The sequence below is a fragment of the Lemur catta genome, chromosome 3 (assembly GCF_020740605.2).
Source record: "Lemur catta isolate mLemCat1 chromosome 3, mLemCat1.pri, whole genome shotgun sequence".
Taxonomy (NCBI): domain Eukaryota; kingdom Metazoa; phylum Chordata; class Mammalia; order Primates; family Lemuridae; genus Lemur; species Lemur catta.
Window position 1 is genome coordinate 59,541,571 of NC_059130.1, and position 25,223 is coordinate 59,566,793.

At 36.7% G+C, this 25,223-nt stretch overlaps 2 protein-coding genes across 3 annotated transcripts in view; one reads left to right on the top strand and one right to left on the bottom strand.

Annotated features, from left to right (window-relative positions):
* Positions 1-2,638: 2,638 nt before the first annotated feature.
* On the bottom strand, positions 2,639-4,574 carry LOC123634840 (formin-like protein 5). The gene is made up of 4 exons (XM_045546540.1): positions 4,562-4,574; positions 4,409-4,512; positions 3,695-4,301; positions 2,639-3,288 (listed from the first exon to the last, which is right to left on the bottom strand). The coding sequence occupies exons 1-4, from the start codon at positions 4,572-4,574 to the stop codon at positions 3,275-3,277; spliced, it is 738 nt and encodes a 245-aa protein (XP_045402496.1). The 3' UTR covers positions 2,639-3,274.
* The window catches only part of SYDE2 (synapse defective Rho GTPase homolog 2), a 39,403-nt gene continuing 18,744 nt past the window's right edge, over positions 4,565-25,223 (top strand). For both annotated transcript variants that reach the window (XM_045547626.1, XM_045547627.1), the window contains exons 1-4: positions 4,565-5,320; positions 13,662-14,357; positions 18,194-19,296; positions 23,687-23,813. In XM_045547626.1, the coding sequence (XP_045403582.1) occupies positions 4,573-5,320; positions 13,662-14,357; positions 18,194-19,296; positions 23,687-23,813 (2,674 nt within the window). In that variant the 5' untranslated portion in view covers positions 4,565-4,572. The remainder of the gene's footprint in view (positions 5,321-13,661; positions 14,358-18,193; positions 19,297-23,686; positions 23,814-25,223) is intronic.

Below are 25,223 nucleotides of genomic sequence, written 5' to 3' on the forward strand. Positions count from 1 at the left end.
TTGAAAAGGGGCTTATCTAAAAGCTTCTGTGGTTGTTAAGGGGATGCATATATTTTGCCTTTAAAGTATTTAATTGTAGCTTGTCCTATTAAAATCTGACAATGTTTTCAGGATGCAGTTTTGCATTGAGGTTTAATACGAATAGATTTATAGTTAAACAGGAATATAGGATTTAGTTCTAACAGCCCTGAAGGGGACTGCACTGAGCATTCAAATGTTCAACAAGCAGCTTCCCAATGTTCAACTACATTTCACAAAAGCTCATAAAATATTAAACTCTTTTCTGAAAGGTGACCAACTAAATAATTTATAAAAATGAAGGTTCAAGTCAGTGCAAGGACTATTATATCAAGTGTCTAGTCTCTTTTTCTAGTCAAGGAAATGCTACAAGTGTGTAGTGTCTTTGGAATTAGATAGAGATTTGAATGGCCCTTCACTTATTATGGTGAGCTTGAGCAAGTTACTCTATAAATCCCCAATATATATTAAGAGAAACTGAAATATCTGTGAATATTCTAAGACATTATACATTTCTAAGACATTATACATTTCTAAGACATTACAAAATACACGTGGTTTTATTTTTAGCAAGTCTTTTTCTTATTACTTTGGTTGGGAGGGGATGAGGTAAGGAATGTTGCAAATTGCTCCATGTTGTTAATCACGAAACAGTAAAAAAATGCTATATTGAGAACATGCCATCTTTGCTTCTCAGGGCAGTGGTAGTGTGGTCAGCTTTAGGCTGAAGTACTTTTTACTCAATACTGATGGAGCTGCATGGCAGACCAGGTTGGTCTCCACCAGAGGATCCCTGTGAGGCAGTTTAGGGAGAGAGAACTGGGCAAATGTCAGAGCTAAATTTGCCTTTGGTTCCACTAGACTATGCATAATGGACAACTGAGCACCAGTGAGACAGAAATGCACTCCAAATTGACTAGAAAATAACCATAACACACCCAAACACTTCCCTTCTGTTACTGTTAAACCTAGCCCTCTGCCTTAAACTGCCTGCTTTTTCCCTCCTCCCAGACTGAGTCAGTACTACCCCAGCCCTGGTTTGGCTCCCTGCCTTACTGGAGCTCTATCATCTCACAGTTGTTATATCTTTTGTGACAGTGCCAGCACACATAGTTGTTAATTCTTGGGGCATCAGAATGATTTCCAAGTCACTGAGAAACAAGTACAAACACTGAAAAATGTATTCCCACCCCCTAATTTTCATGGGAATCTGTCAATTAGAAAGATATGGAAATTGAGATAAGTGAAGGAATGGAGTATAAATTATTTAAAAAGATTTTACAAATTATAGCTTATGTTCATGTCTTGTCATTGTCTTAGTTATATCATGTATAACGTAAGTTCCACGGGCACTGTCTCCTTAGAATTTCAGTACACATTAGTTTTCTTGATGTGCACCGCACATACAGAGAAGTGGGATTTACATTTTTAAGGCCTTTAAGTAGTGTCACATGGCCATGACTGCCTTATTAATTTATGTTGTGAGCCAAAACATGTTTAAAATTGTGAATTCAGGTGATAGAACATTCTCAACTTTAGAGTAGCATTAGGTTCAGTTGTGGTGTGCTGCATCAGACTTAGTTCTGAATAATGACTAGAACAATGCACAGTATTGTATATTGGTCAATGTGTTTTACAAATCAACAAGTTGACAAGTTGAATTAAAGATGAAATTCAACCTAGACCTTCAAGGTCATATTTTTCTATTCACATATAAATGTACATATATATATATATATATATATACACACACACAAAACTTATAGTGTTCTTAACAACTATGTTAACTACAAAGAGTAAAATGATTTTGCAACAGAGTTGGAATGGAAACAATTTCTGAGATAGCGATCAAATTGTGTTTATAGAACCATTATTGGCAGCTTTGCTATCAGTCATTTCCTGTGGGAATATTTCACTGGGAATAATTTTATGCTTTGACTATTCATTAAATAGCCTTGGGTCCATGGAATGAAATATTTTAGAACTATAAATATTAATATATGTAAATTAGCATAACATTTCATAGTATTTTCCTAGATAAGAATTAAGATTATTTAACAAACTATGTTTCTTATTCATCATTGAAAGAATTTTAAAACAACACTAACATACTGTGGTCTAGTGGAAAGTTAGATAATAGACTGGAAATTAAAGCCATTTTTTCCTCTAAATTACAATTGATATTAATTCAAAAATACTTATCATGTACAGTATATAAGATGCTATACTTATACTATGTGGAGAATACATAGGTCAATTATATTAATAAACAGTCTCTGCCCTTAGGGAGTTTATGAATTTTCTTGTAAGTGGGATAGGGCGTGTATACAAATTTATTGTATAAAACAACAAATACACTATGAGTGGGCAGGAATAATGTATTATTGGAGTTTAAAAGAACTTGAGATTATGCCCATCTGGGAGATCAGAAGTGATTTCATAGAGAAGACAGCTGAGAAGAGTTTTAAAGAATGGGTAAGATTTCTGCAAATACAGATGCAGGTACAATTATTCCAGGAGAGACTAGGTACTAATAAAACGCAGTATGAATCAAAGCATATTTAGAGATTGGAGCCTTTGGTGCACACAACAACAAAACAACTACCACAGGAACATATACTATAGTTGGAAATAAAGGAAGTTAAATTATTTTTTTTATTCAGTAATGCAAGCACTTATTTATCCAGCAAATATTTCCTGAGTACTTGAGTACCAACTATATGCAGGTACTGTGCTGTTAGCACATTTATATATAACTCAAAGGCTCTTCCTAATATGTAAACACTAAAATATGTAACTTTGAAATCAGGGATAATGGCAAAACTGATTCTTATCAATCACTGATTGGTCAATTAATTTGTGGCAACAAGAGGTACTTTAGTTTACAACTGCTACCTAGAACACACGATTAAATGTTTTGGGGAGTTGGTATTTCCAGATTACATTGTTTCTCAGCTTCAATCAGTTGCTTTTGAACCCACTGCTTAAATTAATATGAAGTTTGTTAATTTTTTTATATTCAAAACCTGCAAGCATGTATTTTTATATGGTAGTCTTGTAAGCCAGGTGATGAGGGCCACTATGATATTCAGGGCTCCATTTTACAAATTTTGATTGATGTAAGAATTAATTTTGTTAATACACTTTAATTGAAAAGAAAAAAGAAGGAAAAATAGTTTTAAAAGAGAGACACCGGCGTTGCTTTTCTGGATAAAAGGATTCTTCCTTATTGAAGAGGAATTGCTGCAGATCTCCTTTACACAGCCAGCTCTGTGCAATTAAAATGATCGAAACATTTCTGTGACACATGCACTGAGATACACCTGCACTAATACTTCGTCCGTCAAAACAATCTTTGTTTTCTCTCAAGCTAGGACTTGCTATATCTAAGACATGCCTCGAGCAGGGGTGGCAACGGGGAGGAGAGTGGTGAAGGCGCTGGGGTGACAGCCTGGAGGGCACTTTCCCTTTCTCTGGCTCCTTAACCAAAATTTCGCAGCCCCTAGCCCAGACTTAACTTTCTCGCTCGTTCTTCCTCCTCCCCCCCCCCCGCCCCCCCGCCTCAACTCTCACTGCATCCCTCGCGCTCAATCCCGCTTGAGTCTGCCCACTTCGGCTAACCTGCTGTCCGCCCGCCTCCCGGCGCCCTCCGCCTCTACCTGCGCCGCCTGCCCACCTGCGAACGCAGCTCGGCGGGCGGCTGCCCTGGAGCCCCGTCGTGGCGCGCGGCTCCGGGGCATGCGCGCTGCGGCGCCACCGCCCTCCCCCGCGCCTTCCCGCGGCAGAGTTATGCCAAGTATGTGAGGAGCCGGCGAGGGCCAGCGCCGGTCATGGGGAGCCGCCGCCGCCGCCGCCGCCTGCGCGGCTTTCTCTGCAACCCGGCTCCGACCTCTCCCCGCGGCGGGGGCGAGCCTGGTTGCTGAGGCAGAGGGGATGGCTGACCCTCTGAGGAGGACGCTGTCCAAACTCCGGGGAAGGCGGGCTTCCCGCGGCGCCGGGGGGCTCGGGCTCCGGACGGCTGCTGCAGCTACGGTGGCGACTTCTTCGGTGGCTGAGGGAGACGCCCGGGGTGGTGCGGACTCCCCCCGACGCGAGCACTGCAGGGAAGCCCAGCCGAGCCTAACGCCGCCCCCGCCGTCGCCTGAGGTGTGGAGCCCCGAGGCGCGGGTCCCCGGAGGGAGCCCGGGGCAGGCGGGGGCGCTCGGGCCTCGGCCGCGCGGCGGGCAGAAGGCCGTCCCCCGGGGCCGCGGACTCGTTTGCGCCTCTTTGCACGCCCCGCCGGGCTCCCGGGGCAGCGGAGAGGAGGAGGAGGAGGAGGAGGAGGAGGAGGAGGAGGAGGAGGAGGAGGAGGACGCCGGGGACTACAACGCCGACTACTATGAGAACCTGCCCGGCGGCTCTCCGCCGGCGCCCGAGCCTGAGGGGGCGGAGGCGGAGCGACGGCCCCCGCCTCTCCCGGCGGCGGGCTCCTCCCCGGGGGCGGAGGGCGGCCGCCTGGAGACGGGCAGGCTGCAGACCCAGTTGCGAGAGGCCTATTATCTGCTGATCCAGGCCATGCACGACCTGCCCCCTGACTCTGGCGCGCGGCGGGGTGGCGGGGGCTTGGCGGATCACGGCTGCCCTGCGGGAGCCCGGGCTCCGGGCCAGCCGCCTTCCCCCAGCGGGCCTGCGGACCGACGAGCCTGCCCCCGGGACTGGGAGCGGGGAGGCGGCGACCGCCCTGGGCAGCAGGTGTCCCCGCCCCGGTCGCCTCCTAGGGAGTCGGGGGGAGGCCGGCTGCAGACTCCTCGGATGCGGCTGCCGTGCAGCAGAAGCCTCGAGAGCCTCCGGGTGTATGCCAAGCCGCCTCCCTTCCAGCGGTGGCCGAGCGACAGCTGGATCAGGTGCGGCGCGCGCGGGGACTGGGACGAGCCCCCGCCACGTGGAGGCAGGATGGACGGCTGGCGCGGGGGCAGTGCCCGGACTGTGACGCCCGCCGGCCGCCTGCCTCTGGGCTCCAAGGACCCCGGCCGCTCCCCGGGAACCCCTTTCAGGGATCCATCAGGGTCTTCTGTGTTACGCAGCGGCAAAGGAGACCGCCCGGAGGGGCCCCCCTTCCTCAAGCCGCCTGCGGTGACAGTCAAGAAGTTGCAAAAGTGGATGTACAAAGGGCGCCTGCTGTCCCTGGGAATGAAGGGTCGCGCCCGTGGGACGCCCTCCAAACTCACGGGAGCGCAGGCTTCCTCCCCAAATCTGGGTGCTTTGAACATGCGTGAAAACCGAGTCCTCTCAGTGCCTCCAGACCAAAGAATTACGCTCACAGGTATGATACTATGCAATCAAAATGCTAACACCGCGAGCCTTAATGTTTACCAACTGGGTTTCTGACTTAAGAGCCAAGAATAAAAGATATGCTTTTACAGACAGGTACGTTACGTGTGCCAAAGTAAGTGTCATGTAGAGTGGCAGCTTAAAGCGATTTCAAGGTTAGTTACTATAATGCGTTTACTTGTTTTGCCTTTTTTTTTTTTAAGACATGGCATGAAGAATTGGGGCTTTTGTGTTTTCTTTTCTAAGAACTGTATGCCTACTCCTTAAGTACAACAGTGAGCAAAGGTTAAGTTCACCACACATTTTAGAAGGTTTAGGAATGCGCGGTGCTGCCTTAATTTTTATCCTGTAGCTCTAGGCAAATCCATAGACTTTTGTGGAGTTTGTGAATTTGAACTTGAACCAAGATAGATTTTATAGGCGTCATAAACTGTCATTTTACTCATTACAACTTTTTTCTCTTTCTCTTAGGCGTGTGCACACACAGATACACACACAACCAAAAGCCAAAATAGACCAAACCAAGAAACCTACCATAAGTAAAACTTCTTTTTAGGCAGGTATAATTTCACATACTCCTTCTCTCCACCTGCTCCCCCTTCCCCAAGTACTAATCTTTTTATTGTGGAAAGTCAAGAACACTAGTATTTTACTCAAAAGAAAAATGTCCTTCATGGGCTTTTGGAAAAAAAAGTGCAGACACTCAAAGTCATTTGTAAACTTAAAGAAACTCTATTTATATTAGAAGTAAATTAGTTTTTAAAAAAATACATTCCTCCTTAGTCCTTATAATAGGATTATGCTTCCTTTTTGGTATGTGGATGATTTTTAATTGTCAGGAAAGTTTAGGTTATCAATTCTAGAAATCTCTTAATTATGTTGTAAATATAAAAAATTCTTTTCTGAAAGGAGTTTAATACCTTAAAAGTGAGCCAAAACAACATGGCCTTTTGAACTACGCTCTTAAATATAAAGACTTGTTAGTGATCATAAAGACTTAAATGTCAGTAATACTTTTAAGAACATAAATGCTGAAATGTAAAAGGTATTTACAGCACTTGGCACTTTCTCTGGTAAGAAGTACAAATCCTGCAGGACTGGGTTTGTACACATTAACTTTGTTTAACCAATAAGCACACAACGTTGGGGAGAAATAAAGTTCACAAAACTTCTAATCAAACAATGAGGACAACTCAAATTATTCATTTAAAGTGTGTGCCAACTTGAAAAGTGTTTTTGGATTTATCAATCTCTGATACATACCTGTCAAATTTTATCTTCAAATTTAAATATTCCATTTCACTTGAACTAAAGGATAGAATATAATTTTTTTGTGGAGAGAGATGTACTTTATACTAAATTCATATTAACCATGTGCATTTCCAGGAGTAATTTATAATCATTTGTTATATTTAATTGTCACAATATCTTTACCTCCTGTGATTTGGGTTCAGTTAACTCTTTCTATGATAGTTGAATTTCAGCCATAACAAAAATCTGTATAATAGTCAAATTTTTTTTACTCTTTTGTTGCAAAGGTAAAACATTTACCATTTGATGGCTTTTAATGCCCTCAGAAGTAAACAGTCAAGAATTTAAAAAGTAATAAGTGTAGTTCCTCTAAGAATGAATTTATTTTTCCATTAAGAAACTAATTGAATGAAGCTGCTAACTTTAAAAGAAATTAAAAGGAAACAGAATTACTAATGTTTTATATATTTTATAAGAACTCTAAGCCAAAGCTACTGTAATCTCTGGTTTAAACAACTTTCTCAGATGTTACTTCCTTTCAAATCACTAATTTGTCTTTTAGGAAAGATGAAAATAATTTGTGCAATGTTTACGTATCTGGTATAGATTTGGAGAGGTTTTTTTTTAAACTATTTTTCATGAGTTAGTTGGTCTTATTAAGACCATTCTGGATACTTTATGTGGTTCTCATATAATCTTTATTACCCCACCCCCACACATACAACGCTATTGTGATATGAGAGCTGTTATTTAACAACAGCAGAAAGAACAGAGGGATTAAGTAGTTTGCCCAGGGTTACTCAGCTGGTACCTGTATATGGATTCAAACATTTATGTGGATTCAAACTCAGATCTTCATGATTCCCAAGCCTCTGTTTATATAAGGTAAGAGAGACTCTCAAGTTCTTGAGGTTTGATTCAGTTAATTCTATTAAGTTGCTTAGACTGAGGAGATGGATGGAATTTCAACAAGGTTTAGAGGGGTAAGTAACTTACTTCTTCTAAATTGCAAAGAAGAGGGGACAATCTTAGAATAGGCTTTAAGACATTTTTAAGTAATCACTGTATCTATTTTAAATTGTTACCTTTAAGTGTTTACTTCTGATTGTTAATTGGATTCTATTAACACTTTTAAATCATATTTTCTAAAAAGTTATTTGGAGCAGTCTAAAATAAAGCAGTACATTCCTGATTGATAAAGACATTCAATATCCCAAAAGGTTTATATCACATTTTTCTGTACAATATTATTCATGAGGATATTTTCTTTCAAAATAAAATTATATTTAGAATTTATAGTACAGGATAACTATATAATGGGATAGAGAGACATAATCTACATAGGTATTTTGAAAAGTTTTGAGACTATGACAGATAGAAACCAAAATGATTTTCTATTTTGATTTCTGTCTCCTGCTAAGAACTTTTGATGGTATTATAATGCCAATGATTTGATGCAGTTATAGTATTCACAGATTGGCCAATTTGTTCTTAATTGAGGTGATTATTTAAGAAATTTAAAGTCATTACACATAGTAAATATTGTCAAGTTTCTGCAAGCCTTAAGATTAGGAAGGAATCTTAATCTATTTGCTAACTATACTTCATTATAAGTCTTTAAAAATAAGTCTTTTAATTAACATATAGTTCTCAGAAATAAATTCAAAAGCATCAGGTTGAGCTATTTCAGCCTTTTATTGTTTTAAAAAATAATTAGCCTACTTTGACTCCACTTTTTCTGATGCATGATCTCCGAAAGAAAAAATTTAGGCTGTATAACTTGTTAATATTTTGTCTAAAAATTTTAGACATTCCTTTTAAGGTAGTATTAGCTGGTATGATCTTCACCATCTTAAAGTGAAGTTGACACTGATTATGATTCCCATATACTTTTCTTTTCTCAAGTATTTGTATATCTGATTTCTCATCTTTATGAGCTATTAATCTTTATGAATTTTCCCAAGTTCTTTCTGCACTGGCCTCTTCAAGATTAGTAACAATAGGTATATAGTTTTTGATAGTCTTCTACCTTTAAATCCTTCTTTGAGAGATTCTGCCATTGTGGCACTAGAAGCAAGTGCAGTTGCTTTTTTATATTTTGGAAGAGTGCCATGGAACATTGGAGTTGCTGGTGGCTGGAAAACTTTGAGAATTACAAATTCAGCAGAAAACAGTGTTGTTGATTTAAAAGTCCTACATTTCTAGATCAATGATTTCCAAAGGATGTCTGGTATTTATTTTTTGAGAATCATGAAGGCTGTTTTCTAAACCTTTGCCATTCAAAGTGTGGTTCACTGTTTTGGAGCAGTGCTTTTCAAATGTAATATGCATATGAATTCCCTGGAAATCATGTTAAAATGTGGATTTAAGAGGTGTGAGGTAGGACCTGAGATTCTGCATTTTAACAACCTCCCAGTGTAGATGCTGCCCTTTGGTGGACCACACTTTTGAGTAGTAAGGTTCTAGAGTTCTCAGGTCCCCAAAGTTTTAAAAAAGCATTTTACCTTGTTCTGATACTTGATACTTAAGATAACAGCTATTAGAGCAAAGCACTTGAGCTCTTTTTGCTTCAGTTTTATATGTATGAATTAATACTCATTGCTCATTTGTGTTGACTTTGAGTAGTTCCCTCCACATTGGACTCATTTTGCACCAATAAATATTAGTGAGATTTTGTAATCTATGAGAGAGGAAGCCATATAATATAATGGTTAACAGAACAGAGATTTTGGGTTTCTGGTCAGATTCCATCACTTACCAGGCTTGTGACCTTGTATAAGTTACTTAACCTCCTGTAGCCTCAGTCCTCAGGTTGCTGTGAGGATGAAAAAAGATAATTCATTTGGTACTGTGCCGGGTGCTTAGTTAGCTGTTATTGAGAGGGAGGCAAGCACGCTTTGTGAGAGTGCTGCTTTGCCCCAGATCATTAGGATTCTGGATAGAGAGTGAAAAGATCAGAGTTGAGGAGTGCTGCCTTGAGGAGCATTGGGAATTGAGCTAGAGTACACCTTTTTAGGGGTACTTACTTATTCTACTCATCTTTTCTTTTGTGCTTATTTCTCTTGCTTCTCCCCGTTACTTTTGTGGAACTGAAAACAGTCTCAAAGTTTTCTTTTCTACTTTCCTGTCTCAAAAACTAGGACATAGCTTTCTTTTTTACGGGTTCTTATTATTGCTAGTCACAAGAGAAGAAAAATAAAAGAGAAAGTGGATTCTTTCCTTTTCATTCTACTTCTTTCCCCCTTTTAGATTTATCTAGGAAAGATAAATATGCACACATAAACACACATACACCCAGAAATCTAAGGCTTAAGTTTATTCTAGTCATTTTATCTGGGCTGCCAGGCTTGACTCTGTAAGCAGGGGATGGTTATATGTATTTAGATGTAAGATTTTAATAAATATTAAAATGTTTAATGCTGTTAAAACATAGATTTAAATATCTGGTACAGTGTTCGTAAGAATTCTTTTATTTAGTATTTTTAAAGAGAGGTGGGAAAAGCAACAGTTGGTTTCTGCAGTAGAATTTTTTTTTCAACATGAATTTTAGGGAGAAAACCCCAAGAAACAACAAAAAAAGAAATTTTCAAAAGATATATGTTGATACTACACATATTCAATGAGGGTTGAAATACATACTTTCTTAGAAAATTTGCTGATGCTTTTGAAGTGGGGGCACTAGTTAAATGTTCAGTAATAGTAAGTCATCTAGATTTATTATGAAGTAATAGTTGAGAAAACGAAATTGGCTTGAGTAGTTGACCACTGTGTGGAATGTTTTTCTGAGTGAAAAACTTCTAATTACTACTTCTGTATTCTCTTACAAATTTTCAAAGTAAAATGACTTTAATTAGAATCTGAAAATTATACCATACATGTATAGTTGCAAGAGAATAAGGATTTTTTTTGCCTTGTAACTTTGCATACTTATTTTCATATTTTTACTTGTACCTTCTTTCAGCATATATCTGAAGCTAAAAGTAACTCTTCAATTTATGCTAATAGAGTTAAACATTAATTTTAGCATAAAATGAGAGGGAAGATTGTAAATAGCTTTCCATTTCTGTAAATTTACATTCATATGCATCCATTTAATTGAGATAAAAATGAAATGTTTTAAATTATTTATAAATAATTGCTCAAGTAATCTTTATTGCCTTGAATAATGTGTTACTTAATTGAATTTTAATAACTGAATAAATTGGCCTTTATCAAAAATTATGATCATGTAGCATTTATCTATAAATTTAAACTTCAGCATCATGTGTTTTGAAATATTTGGCAATAGCAATCACACTATATAGTCTCAAGCTTTTATAGTTTGTTGTTTCATTGAAAATAGTTGTAGTGTGCCTCACAGTGTAATTATTCCTTTTAGTATTACACTTTCATTAAATGCTTATATCAATGGAAGTAACAATTTGCTTAAATCTGGGATGCTAGCAGCTTTATTTTTCTGATTGCTTCCTTGGAATGTAATAGAAGTGTGTTTAAGGAATCACTTATAGTATATGTCAAAAAACTCCAATAGGACTCAAAATAATAGCTGGGCACGGTGGCTCAATCCTGTAATCCTAATGACTTGGTAGGCTGAGGTGAAAGAACCGCTTGAGGCCAGAAGTTTGAGACGAGCCTGGGCAACATGGTGAGACACCCATTTCTAAAAAAACAAAAATTAGCTGAGTGTGGTGGTACATGCCTGTAATCCCAGCTACTCAGGAGGCTGAGGGGGGAGGATCACTTGAGCCCAGGAGTTCAAGGCTGAAGTGGACTGTGATCGCACCACTGTACTCTAGCCTGGACAATAGAGTGAGACCCTGTATCTTAAAAAAAGAAAAAGAAAAAAAAGGACTCAAGATAACGTGTCTAGCTATATAAAATTTTGGATGTTGTAAAAGATGTGTGGCTAATAGCTACCATGAGTTATATAATTTTATACTTTTTGCTTCAAATTTAAATTGTGTCAAACTATATGTAATATCCTGTGAAGGGCTGAAATGTTATTAAATAATATGAGATGTGGATTTAAATATGAAATAGATCTAAATTTCTGTGTACTTGGCAAAAGCATGTGATCACTGGAAACCCAAAAGCCCCAGTGATTCCTCAGTATGTGTTGATTATCAGTTCTTGATTTTAAGGGTAATGGAGATAGAACCAAAGATAGACTCTTGAATCTTCAGGTTTTCATTAGTTAAATTAAACTAAATCAATTCAAGCTATATATTGAATATTTGTTCTATGTTTGCATGTTAAGTCCTGGAGGGTGGAGGTAGATATCCCTTGGTGTATTACTAGAATAGGTGTACTACTATTGACACAAACTTTGGAGTCAGAACAGTTGGAGTGCTGCCTCGTCTATTTACCAACTAGGTGGTCTTGAGCAAGTTACTTGACTTTTTCAAGTACTACTTAATAGTTTTCAAAGTATTTTGAACATTATCTCACTTAATCCTTACCAGCAGCCACTTTATAAGATAAACTGGGATGATATTATCTCCATGTTCAGAGAGGGTTGCCTACTTTTGTTATGTTTATGGGTAGCATCGTATGGAGAAGGAGGGCTAAGAACATGGGTTTTAGGGTTAGACAAGCTTAAATTTGAATCCCAGGGCTAGCAACTGGACCATTTTTCTCTTATTCTTTGAGGCTCATGATGATAACAAAAGATTGTTATAGAGGTTGAATGAGGTAGGGGGCCTCCTTACTGCTTTATCTCTTGTGCCTGGCACATAATAGTCACTCATTTGTGGAGTAAATAAATGTCTGGCACAGTAGGTCTTCATGGGAGTGTCCTTCCCTTCTGATTCCTGGTGTAATTCCTGCATCTGGTATTGAACTTGAACCCTAATTTGTGTTTAAGTAGATTTTTGTTTCTCTTTGGTTGGTTTTTATTTTGTATTAATCTGCTTGGTTGGGTACATGTTTAAGATTTTTTTAAAAATACAAATTTACATTTTAAAAGGATATTTTTCAGTAGAAAGGAGATTACTGAAAGCCTTGATTATGTCTGAATCTAATTTTTCTGATTGTTATTAAGCTTCTCATGGCTTAGTGTGTTTTATCAGTTTATTATTAGACCATTATTTTTTACTTGCTATAACACTAAGATTAATCAATCATAATTCCATAATTTATAAACCTGACATGATCTTAGATTTTTACAAAGGTGGTTTTAATTATCTATGTGCAGTGAATTATTATGATAGTTATATATTTAGCTTGTTGATTGTCATTGAAGTCTGCTTTATGCACCTTTTTGGAAGCATAAAAAATTTTCTTCTTTAGATCAAATTAATGTTATATATGTATTTTTAGAATCTTATCACATTACATTAAGATATGCACGTATCTAAGTATTTGAGGTTTCCCACTGGACTTTCTTAAGAGAAAGGGCTATTTTGTTCATTCTTATTTCCCTTCTGCTTAAGTTTATGGCAATAATAATAACTGTGTTGTACTCTCTGTAAGGCAGCATATCTGGTTCTAATCTGAGGCCTTCTTAAGAGATTTTTATTGGTATTTTTGCCCTAGATATTTAGAACCTAAACCCTACTTAAGGTGCTACTATTCTATATGGTTAGGAAACCAATGTTATGTTGAAATTTTAATAATCAGTAAGGCACATTTTTTTTGTTAGGTTATTGAAACAATTTTTGTTTGAAAGGGTAGGAGTATTACTTGTATTTTCTAAAGACTTCTGGTCCCTGTAATTGTTTAAATTTATTCAAATATTAATTAAAGCCATACTATATACAAAAAATTCTATATAAGCTTTTTCTAAAGTATGTTTTACTTAAGATAAGGCTTTGTTAGCAGTATAGTTTTTATAAAGAGAGTCTCAGAGTTTATCTTTTAGAATTCTTGGACACTTATACTATCAGTCTGATTTGTAAATCATAGAAACCATATTTAGATAGAAAATTCAAAATTTTTCTAGTTCAATTTTAGTCTCTGAATGTAATTAATAATACTTCTCTTTTTTTTTTCTTTTTAAAGATTTTAATAACTGGTCTGAAGGTGACATGTCTTTCCTGATATGCCAGGCTTTATATTCTACCTTCTGTTCTTCTTTGAAACAGATTTATTTGAAAATGTCTATGAGTCTTCAATGAAGAGAAGAGAACTTGAAGATCTGAAGGATAATATTGAATTCAGAGGCCATAAGTCACTTAACAGCATCACTGTTTCAAAGAAGCGCAATTGGCTATATCAGAGTACTCTGAGATCTCTTAATATAGAAGAAGAAAATAAGAAATGCCAAGATAGAAGCCAGTTATCCATCTCACCTGTATCTCTACCTAAACATCAGCTATCGCAACCTTTCCTCAAATCGTCTGAAGAATACTGTACATATATGGTGTGTAATGCTACAAACTCTTCATTATCAAGAAACTGTTCTTTAGACTTTAATGAGGAAAATGATGCAGATGATGAAGGAGAAATATGGTACAACCCCATTCCTGAGGATGATGATCTTGGTTTATCGAGTGCCTTGAGTTTTGGTGAGGTAAACTCTGCTGTTCTGAAGCTTCCTGCTGTCAGTTTGAGCATGTTGTCTGGTAGTGACCTGATGAAAGCAGAGCAGCATACTGAAGACTTGCTGTGCTCTTCTGAACACACAAGTGATGTTCAAGCCATGCCGTCAAATGTAATGAATCCTATAGATTCCGTCCATTCCACAGAATTTGTGCAGCAGTACAAGCAAAGGATAGGACACAAGACACAAGAAGCTATAATGGTGGAGGATAGTCCCATGTTAAAATCTCCTTTTGCAGGTAAAAATGTTTATATATTTGCCTTTTCTTTCTTATTTCATTTTTCAATTCAATTGATAGATAAAACTGTAGAAGTCTGTTATGTTTATGTACTTTTTCTTACAAAATGAATATATTTTCATGACAATAAAACTCAAAAAGATTTATATACATTTTTATATACATGTTGGTTTAATTATTTCTATCACAGATTTGATTTTATAATCTGGTATGCTTTAGTATGTTGATCCTTTGAGACAGTAATTACTTTTCTCTTAGTTGAAAGAATGGAACCATGGGGAGTAGAAGAAAAAGATATTGTCTTTACGTAAATCTTATTTTATTTCATTCATTCATTCATTCGTTCACAGCTGGCCTAGCCTCAGCTGGAAAGTTGTATTTTCAGTGTACCAGTGATCATTAGTTTGTGTTTTTATGCCTAAGTTTCCTTATGAGCTAAGGAAAGGGAGAAGAGGAAAAGAAATGAAAAGTAGAAGTAAAGACTTTGCAGATAGGGCTATTATAGTTATGGAACTGAAAAAGGAAATAATTGAGGTTGAACTATATGAAATTGCTGATATTCAACAGTTTTTTGATCTGCAAAAGAAAGCATTTCATATAGTTAAACTTAATGGTTTTATTCTTCCTTGATTGCGTTCAATTTTCTGATGTGTTTCTTTTAGTCTCAGGTACACTACCAAGGATGTAGAGCATAGGGCACGTTTGATTGCAAATACCAAATATAGAAAGAATAGAAAGCAATTCTGACTTACATCAAGTCATTTTAATTTATACAGTTCAAGTGATGCAGAATATTTAAAGATGTGGGTCATAGCAGATGCCGTCAGTACCTTGCCCCATATCCCTTGGGTTTTACTGCTTTACTTACTATTTAAATGGGGGAAGCCTATTTCCAGCCACCAGTATCTGCATCTCTGATTGAGGACTCTGAAGTCTTAGGAAATTTCTGTGCAGGGCAGCCTGGGAGTACCTCGCAACCAGTGGCTGATAAGAGCTGGTATATAACCGACTACCCCAGCTCCCTCACTCATTGGGAGGGATAATTCTGAATCCATATTTTACGTTGTTTCTCAGAGTTTTCTCATGAGGTTAAGCTCCAGTTGCCCATAGTGGTAGCAGGCTTGATAACTCACCTTGAATTTCCCCCTGAATTTTCTCGCTTCCTCACTGGTGTTTCTGTACTTTGCAAATAAGCTATTTACATTTGAAACCTTTTCTCAGGGACATGAGGAGGTGGAGTAAATGTTATAGTAAAAGAATGAGTTCCAAAACAGTGTGTACTATGTGATGGCAGTTTAGAAAGAAACGCTGAAAGCTATACTGAAACTTTAAGTGTTTTTTTGTTTTTTTCCCCAGGTGTTGGAGTTGAAAGTAATTAAAATTTTTTGCTTTGTGCATTTCTAATTGTAGACTAATTCTCCAGAGTGAATGTGTGTTTCTTTTGTAATCTGAATGGAGAGAAAAACAAACACTATATAAAATGATACTTTGGAATGCAGGTTGTGGTCTGGGTAGAGTGCTAGGGAAGGCTATAGTATCACACAGGGATGAGTGTGGAATGGTGCAGAGAAGGCAAGAGGGTATGTAAGGATAAGAGCAAAGTTAGAAAGCCGGTGTCTGTTAAGTGACACATATTTTAAGTTACTGTCCTTAACCTTATTTTTTTATGTTTGTAGCAAATTATAAACTTGGAAAGACAGACATTTAAAAAAAATAAAACTTAAAAGTGTGATATGGATGTCATTTATGTTTCCTTTCTTACTGTCATTCTTCTGTAAAACATGTAATTAAAATATAATAAGCACAATCCTAAATTTACCAAGGGAAATATTTAGACAGTTTATTTATATGCTATCTTTTTTTGTTTTATATTGATAGAAAGTTTACCTAAAGTGATATGTTTTTCTTGGCAATATTGGCAGAAAGTTGTTGAGAAGTTGGCAAAAAGAACGTTTGAATTTCAAAATAATTTTTTGATTAGAAAACCAAAAAGCTAATTTATAAGTATTTTGAATATGAACAAAAATTTTTTTTTTTTTTTGAGACAGAGTCTCGCTTTGTTGCCCAGGCTAAAGTGAGTGCCGTGGCGTCAGCCTAGCTCACAGCAACCTCAAACTCCTGGGCTTAAGGATCCTACTGCCTCAGCCTCCCAAGTAGCTGGGACTACAGGCATATGCCACCATGCCCGGCTAATTTTTTCTATATATATTTTTAGTTGGCCATATAATTTCTTTCTATTTTCAGTAGAGACGGGGTCTCACTCTTGCTCAGGCTCGTCTCGAACTCCTGACCTTGAGTGATCCACCCGCTTCGGCCTCCCAGAGTGCTAGGATTACAGGCGTGAGCCACCGCGCCCGGCCTGAATATGAACAAAAATTTAAAAAATCATCCTAACATAATTATGCCTTGTGTTTTGCTTATTAACTTCTCAACGTATATGTATCTTTTATCTAGTTGCAATCATTAGTGGATTTTGTTGCTGTTTTCATTTAGTATGTTCATCTTTCATTGTTACATGTGGATTAACATGATTGTTTTTCAAGCTTTATAGTATAATATTTAATTGGGCCTATGTGCCCTAATATTTGACCTGTTTCCCTAATATTGGGTGTTAATAGATTGTTTCCAGTGCTATTGCAGTGATCTTCATCATTGTATTTTTTGTTTCATTATTTTTTGGCTCAATTACTAGTATCATTACTTGGTCTTTATGGCTGGTTACTATTATTGGGAGTTCCTGTATTGTAGTTCCTAAAAGGTTTACCATTTACAGTTGGTTGGTTGATTAATTCATTTATTTACTAAATATTGAATTCCTGCTATCTGTCAGTTACTGTTCTAGGTGGTGAAGGAGCGTGCCAGTTTCACTTGACTCTAGCCTAGTTTATAAACTGTTATTTAAAGGTTTTCATTTTGTGCTTTCTTCTTAAAGCTAGTATATCATTTGATTAGTATAGTTGTAGTTTAATTTTAAGTGATTGTGGAATTTGGTAATATTTCAGCTCTTGGATTTTATAAAAACAAAACATTTTTGTTTTAATAAATTCTTGTCTACAGAAGTTGCTATTATGTACAGTATTTCATTTTAGTAATTAGTTAAGGACTTCAGTAGGAATTATTTACTGTCAATGTATAGAGTCAGAATGTTAAACTCAGTAATTTCATAAAATCTAGAACCATTCAATATATAGGATGGCTTTTCTAGGCTAGGGAAAAACAGATTAATGGTTGTAGACTAAACAGTACCCTGATTACTATACGATGTTTAGTAAGCCAGTGGAATTGTACTGTGATTAGCAGTACAAGGGGATGCTTTGTCCATTTTATTAAACACTCTATTTTTATTAGCTGCTTACCAGAAAAGCCCAGTGAGCATACTTAAAATAGTCCTCTCTCTATAAAGAAACTGCTTCTTTGTCATTAGGACACATCGAGAGGGATGGAGGGAGAATATTAATACTTTAAAGAAAGGTTATTTCATCTATCGATTTTTTTAAATGAATAAATACTTTTTCTCATTTTACTTGTGAAATGCCATGTTACATAGATTAGCTTCTGCTATAATGGTTATTAGATCTTCCTCTATAAGGAATAGTTAGATGAAGTATGAAAAATGAATTTAAATTTTACATAATTGGGATAATATAGTATTCTCCCTGAAACCAGTCATGGAGTTTGACCTGAACATCTAACTAAATCTCCCCATTGAGATGAAACAAGGGAATAATTTCTGTCCATGTGAGGGCTTATTTAGTTGATGGTTTATAAAATAGGAAGAAAAGTAGAAGTCAAAACATATCACTTTATAATATCTTTTTTTTTCTTGTTTTTTAAAGGTCCTGGGATCCTAGCTGCTACAAGTAGGACTGAATTGGGAGTTATAGAACCGTCTTCTCCAAACCCTAGCCCTGTGAAAAAAGGCAGTTCAATTAATTGGTCTTTGCCAGATAAAATAAAATCTCCACGAACTGTGAGGAAACTTTCCATGAAAATGAAAAGATTGCCAGAATTTAGCCGAAAACTGAGTGTTAAGGGAACCCTGAATTACATAAACAGTCCAGATAATACTCCTTCTTTATCTAAATGTAACTATCAAGAAATTCATCATACTGTTATTCTACCTTCTGGGAACACAACCACAGCTGCTAGGAGGAATGTTATAAGCCGGTACCATCTTGATACCAGTGTATCTTCTCAGCACAGCTACCAGAAGAAAACCTCTGTGAGCTCTAAGTATTCCTGCAAAGGAGGTTACCTCAGTGATGGAGACTCACCCGAACTTATAACTAAATCTGGCAAACATGGATCTGAAAACAAATTTGGAAAAGGAAAAGAAATAATTTCTAATAGTTGTATCAAGAATGAAATAGATATTGACGCTTTTAGACATTACAGCTTTTCTGATCAACCTAAGTGTTCGCAGTATATATCTGGGCTCATGAGTGTGCATTTCTATGGTGCTGAGGATTTAAAACCACCCCGCATAGATTCAAAAGATGTCTTTTGTGCAATTCAGGTAGATTCGGTAAACAAAGCCAGAACAGCTTTGCTCACATGTCGGACAACATTTTTAGACATGGATCACACTTTCAACATAGAAATTGAAAATGCGCAACATTTGAAACTAGTAGTATTTAGTTGGGAACCCACGCCAAGAAAAAATAGAGTTTGTTGTCATGGAACTGTTGTTCTCCCCACATTATTCAGAGTGACAAAGACACATCAATTGGCTGTCAAACTTGAACCTAGAGGTCTTATTTATGTGAAAGTGACTCTTATGGAACAGTGGGAGAATTCTCTTCATGGGCTAGATATAAATAGAGAACCAGTAATATTTGGAGTTGATATTCGAAGAGTTGTAGAGAAAGAAAATATAGGATTGATGGTGCCACTCCTGATACAGAAATGTATTATGGAAATTGAAAAGAGAGGCTGTCAGGTATTATTATTTCACTATGTTTCTCTACTATCTCCTTTATTCACTGATTAATTAATTGATTGTAAGTCTTGGGGGAAGGAATTCAAAGTAAAGTAAAAAAAAAATCTAGACATTTTCCCATTCCTATTCTTTATTTTTATTCTATTACTGTTTTTTTTTTTTTTTGTGGGGAGACCCCAAAGTTCTTGAGAATTTTTTTTTTATTTCAGCTTATTATGGGGGTACAAAAGCTCAGTCTATTACTGTTTAGAGTATAATTCATACCTATGTTGTCAATGATTGAGAGCATGCTAGATGGTTCCACAATGTAAATTGTGACAAAGCACTGCATGGGTCTTATAATTAGAGGTCAGGATTGCTTTCTAATTGCACTTCCAGGAAATGCCAGAGCTGATAACATAGGTAAAGGCTAATTTAGCTATGAAATGTTTCTTCATATTTTGACATTCCTGTGAGAGAAAGTTCTAACAATGAATCCTGTAGCCCTGCTTCACTCCCAAAATTAACTCCCTGCCATTATTCCCTACACTCTCTCAGTTCCACTCTTTAGAAGGCACAAAATTATCTGTCTCTTTACTTTGGGATAGCAGGGAGGGTGAGGAGAGATCCTACTAACAGGAACACATCTCATTCTCTTTTAAATAAGAAGGCAAAAAAGGCAATCCATTAAAACAAACAAAAAATCTGATGTTATTTGTAACAAGATATGTAAATGTTAATTAATAGACCTTATCTCTATTTTTCTTAATACTTGTGGACTATGACAATAAGAAACAGCATATCATTGAAGATATTATTCTGAGGTATAAGTATTAACAATAGTTTATACTAGTTTTCGTGATACATGTTAAAACTAAAAGTCATTATGTTCTAAGTTATTTCTGCTTCAGTGCTATTGGAATTTACAACATTGGTTAAAAAGATAAAAGACAATGAGGGTAAATATCACAAAATCTGAAATATGACTTCTTTATTTAATAAACTCACTTTGAACTTAACATGGAAACTATAGAAACAGCACAAGTTAGTGAAGTTTTGCATTAAGATGCAGAAGACCTGGATTCTGGTTTCTCCTCCATTATTATTTAACTGTGTGACCTTGGGCAAGTCACTTAATCTCTGTGGGTTTTATTTGCTTATATCTATAAAAATAGATAACAGTAGTTTCCTGAGGCTAAGAGGAATCATCTGAGCTTTTGAGACTTCTTGTAACTCAGATACATGATTCTATCTCTAGTTCATGTTGGTTATGTGGGAGTGAGGCCTTTACTTTCCAATCCAACTTTTGGTCACTTATTTTTCTTTCTTAAGGTTCTCTGTTTTTTCCTTCATTTTTTTCTTTTTTCAGGCAATGTGTAGAGAGTTCAGAGATTAGGTAGACTTTAAAGCTAATTATTAAGCAGAAACTTTTGTAGTTGAATATTAAAATAAGTAATTCAAATGGCACTGTACTTTTACAGTCTATTTTCTGAAATATTTATAAAGAGCAGGTGTATAAAGACTGTTAACACTTATTTTAAGTGCCCCAAAAGACCATTTTTAGCAATGCTTTTATTTCTATACTTAAAGTTTAGAAAGATTTATTTTAATAAAGATTTCCTGTGAACTAAAAAGTAAGTTTTAACTGTTGTGCATTTGTACTTTTTAAAGACCTTTTTTGTTTTGTCTCTTTTGCTTCTTCCTTTCCCCACCTACACACACACACACACACACACACACACACACACACATTTACACATACACACACATAGAAAGAGGCTTATTGTGCCTACATTTTACAGGCTGGCATACTACTTAAATTTTGAGTACCAGCTAGGCATAGTGGCTCATGCCTGTAATCCCAGCACTCTGGGAGCCTGAGACAGGAGGATTGTTTGAGGCCAGGAGTTTGAGACCCAGCCTGGGCAACAGAGCAAGACTCCATCTCTACAGAAAAATAGAAAAATTAACTAGGCATGGTGGTATGCATCTGTAGTCCCAGCTACTCTGGAGACTGAGGGCAGGAGGATTGCTTGAGCCCAGGAATTTGAGGTTGCAGTGAGCTATGATTATGCCACTGCATTCCAGCCTGGGTGACAGAGTGAGACCCTGTCTTAATTAAAAACAAAGAAATTTTGAATATTTTTTATTCAGTTAATTATTGTTTGTTCACCATGTAAATAGGTTTTGATAGTCATACAAAAATAGTTGGTAGCATGGGTCTTTGCATCTTCCAAATGTTTTGAATGCCACTGCTATCCATGTCCTGCTTCCTATGGAAAAATTACTACAGTAATCACACTTATGGTCCACTCAGTACAGATTCTGTCTCTGATAGAGGCATCGAGTGTGTACTTCAAGGGTTTGATTCAAGATGTCAGCATCTGAAGTTAGGGATATATCCTTACATATCTTTTCCTTAAAATATCTATGTTAGATCTTTCTTTATTCATCTTTTTAAAAAATTATATTTGTAGTTTTAGCTTTTTAGGATAAAATGTTCCATTAATTTACTGCCTACTATTTAACTAGTACTTCCTTTAATTTGTTCTTGGTGCATTTCCTTCTTAAGTTCAAGGTGATCCTTATTATGGGATTTTATGACACTTAAATGTGCCCACACCAAAAGGGCTATAATCAACTTAGTTTCTTTCATTGTGGTAGCATTTCCTTTGATCCATTTATTTATTTATTTATTTAGAGACAGAGTCTCACTCTATTGCCCTGGCTAGAATGCTGTGGCGTCAGCCTAGCTCACAGCAACCTCAAACCCCTGGGCTCAAGCAATCCTTCTGCGTCAGCCTCCCGAGTAGCTGGGACTACAGGCATGCATCACCATGCTCAGCTAATTTTTTCTATATATATTTTTAGCTGTCCATATAATTTCTTTCTATTTTTTAGTAGAGACAGAGTCTCGCTCTTGCTCAGGCTGGTCTCGAACTCCTGAATTCAAACAATCCACCCGCCTCTGCCTCCCAGAGTGCTAGGATTACAGGCATGAGCCACTGCGCCCAGCCCTTTGATCCCATTTAATATTTTAGTTTCATTCTCTGGGCCATCTACATTTTTACCATGTCTTTTTTCAGATGATAACATACAGTTCTCAGTGTGGATGCATCATGAATGTGGGTAAGAGTAGGAAATTTGAATTTTCTTCTTAGTAGAATCCTTGGTTTCCCATATTATGTTGATACATTTGAATGTAGGAGAATAATATACGTTATTGTCTTTTAGAAATAGTTTTAGGTTCTTTACTATTTTTCAATTAATACTTACATCTTATCATCTCAGATATTTTGGATAACATTTCCCTGTGTCCATTACTGACAGTTTCTCATAGTGAGACCTACCTTCTATAGTATATTCTATCAGTTCTTTAATAAATCAGAAGAAATTAGTGTCATAAGAAAATCTGGAAATTTCATGTGTGTTCTGCTTCCTCTAGATCATTTATAACAGTTTACAGTGATTCCTAGTTCAAATCCTTGAGGATTGTTTTTACTTTATTTCTGTCTTGAAATCATGTCTTTTTCCATAATTTTCCCTTCAATTCAAGGTGGTTGAATTGTCTATATAGTCTTTGATGTGGAAGTGTAGGTGACAACCACTCATTCTTCTTAATTTTTTTAAAGGTTTATTCTTTCAAAGAACTGTGATAGCTTGATCAGGCATGTTTTCTCTATACAGAGACCACGTTGAATTCCTCACAGTGAATTTATAGTGAATATCTTGAGACTTGATATTTTAGAATGTATATAGATTAACAGTGTTTAAAAACCAAATCTTTTCAATGCAGGTTGGTGGGATGGTAGTGTCTGCATCTTATATAAATTTTGAACTGGAGGTTTTATTTTATCTTTAATATATTATTTTAAATTTCCTTCATCCCTTTACAATCTGTTACTTTGACAAGTTAAAAAAAAAAACCTAGGTTTACTTTTATTTCTTTCTAAGAATCTTTCTTTCTTTTTTTTTTTTTCTTAAGAAGCTTTATACAAGTAGTATACTGGAACCTTATTTCAGTCATGTACTAATTTTAAAGATACAGAAACTGAGTTTTAAAGAGATTAAATAACTTGCCCAAATTCACCAAGGAAAGAGTGAAAGAGTGGGGCAAAATCCTTGTTCAGCCTCTGTGCTGTAGTACTTCAGTGTCTAACAAAGATGTGAAAGGGCACATGCTTGGAGCGTGGAGATATTGACTGAGCATATAAAAACTAAAGAGAAGGGATTGTATCTTTGCTTTGTAGTGATAGCCAACACTACAGAAATCACAGTGTATTGTTTGAATATAAATGAAAAAGGATATTTTTATTAAATGAATCATTGCCAAGTTCATGTGATTTTATACTGTACTGTTATATTTTCCCTTTATCAAATTTACCATAATATGGCCATAATTTTTTTCTAGGTAGTAGGCCTGTATCGATTATGTGGTTCGGCAGCAGTCAAGAAAGAACTTCGAGAGGCTTTTGAGAGGGATAGCAAAGCTGTTGGTCTGTGTGAAAACCAGTACCCAGATATAAATGTAATAACAGGTAATAAATAGATTTTATTTTATGTATTCATTCTGGAAAGACTACATCTGCAAGAAAGAGAATTGAAATACTGTTTGTAGCCTAAACTTTATTGGTTTTATTCTGAAGTCTTTTCTTTCATCACAAACACTACTTACTGTGTTATTTTCTGTGGGGAGATATGAAGCTATTGTCCCTTACCCTCAAACAGTCAACAAGTGGTAGGGGAAGTAAGACCTACTTTAAATTAGCTGTAGTAGCTAGCAGAAAGGAAAGGGTATTTTCACAGAGGAGTAGATAAAATACCATGGCAGTTGAGTTTGACTGGAGCTTAGGGCATTGACTATCTGATTAGAGAATTTGGATTTATTTACTAGCCAGAGGGGATCCATGAAATATTTTTGAGTAGAGGAATAAAATTATTAGAGATTGTTTTCAGGAATATTAATTTGGCAACTCTGTGATGGACTGATATTAGAAGAGGCGAGAGGCAAGAAAATCAGTTAGAAAGCCTTGGCAGTAGTCCAAGAAAAGAGGTGATAAGAGCTAAGGGAGGCTTGTAGCAGGAGAAATAGGAAGGAGTAGAATCAAAAGGATGTGAAGAAATAGAGGGCTCAGACAAATATGACTTTGCGACCTAGTTGATTGGGTACCGTTAGCAGAAATGAGACTTCAAGGAGAGCTCCTGCTCTTGGTCGGGAAATGTTAACAGAGATTATGAATTGGGTTTTGAATATATTGAATTTGGAGTATCCAAGTTTGACATCCAAATGGATATATCAAAGTTGAAAGTGTTCATTTGTAGCTAAGGAGAGAATGCAATAAAATTTGAGGGGTCTTTTGTTTGCCCAGGTGATGATTATAATCCAGTATATAGCATTGGAAATATACTTCAAATATCACTGAGAGATGGGGTGGGGGAGTGGGGAATGGCAATTTGGGGGTTACTGGCATATAGGTGTAATGAAAGCCTTGCAATTGTCCATGAAGTTTGAAAAGACAAAAACTTTGAGAATCTCCAAACTTTGGAGGCAGGCAAAGAAAGAAGAAATACCTAAAGAGTTTGAGGAGAAAGGAGTCAAGTTTGGGAAATAAGAAACAACAGAGTTTAAGGAAAGGTATAATGCAGTGTCATTCTGTGGAGAGATTACATAAAATGAAAATAGAAAAAAAGGCCTTTTAATTTGGCCGTTAGGAGATTGTTCATAACCTTGTTGATAACCTTCAGGGCTACTGGCTAATAATTCAATATTTGCTTTTGTTGTTATTTTATTTTTTTATTATCAAAGTTTTATGGGAAAGTAGAATAAATGATAAATACTCTTTGTCACCTGGTTTCCATGATATCAGCATATAACCAAACTTGTCTTATTCATACCGCTGCCATTTCATCCTCCCCAGCCTTAGATTATTTTTGAACCAAATCCCAGA

Excerpts from the sequence above, each read along its gene's own strand:
- LOC123634840 (XM_045546540.1), bottom strand. Across the intron at positions 4,302-4,408 it reads CGCCGGCGGAGAGCCGCCGG|CCCGGCGGGGCGTGCAAAGA; the intron begins GCAGGTTCTCAT and ends CTGCCCCGGGAG.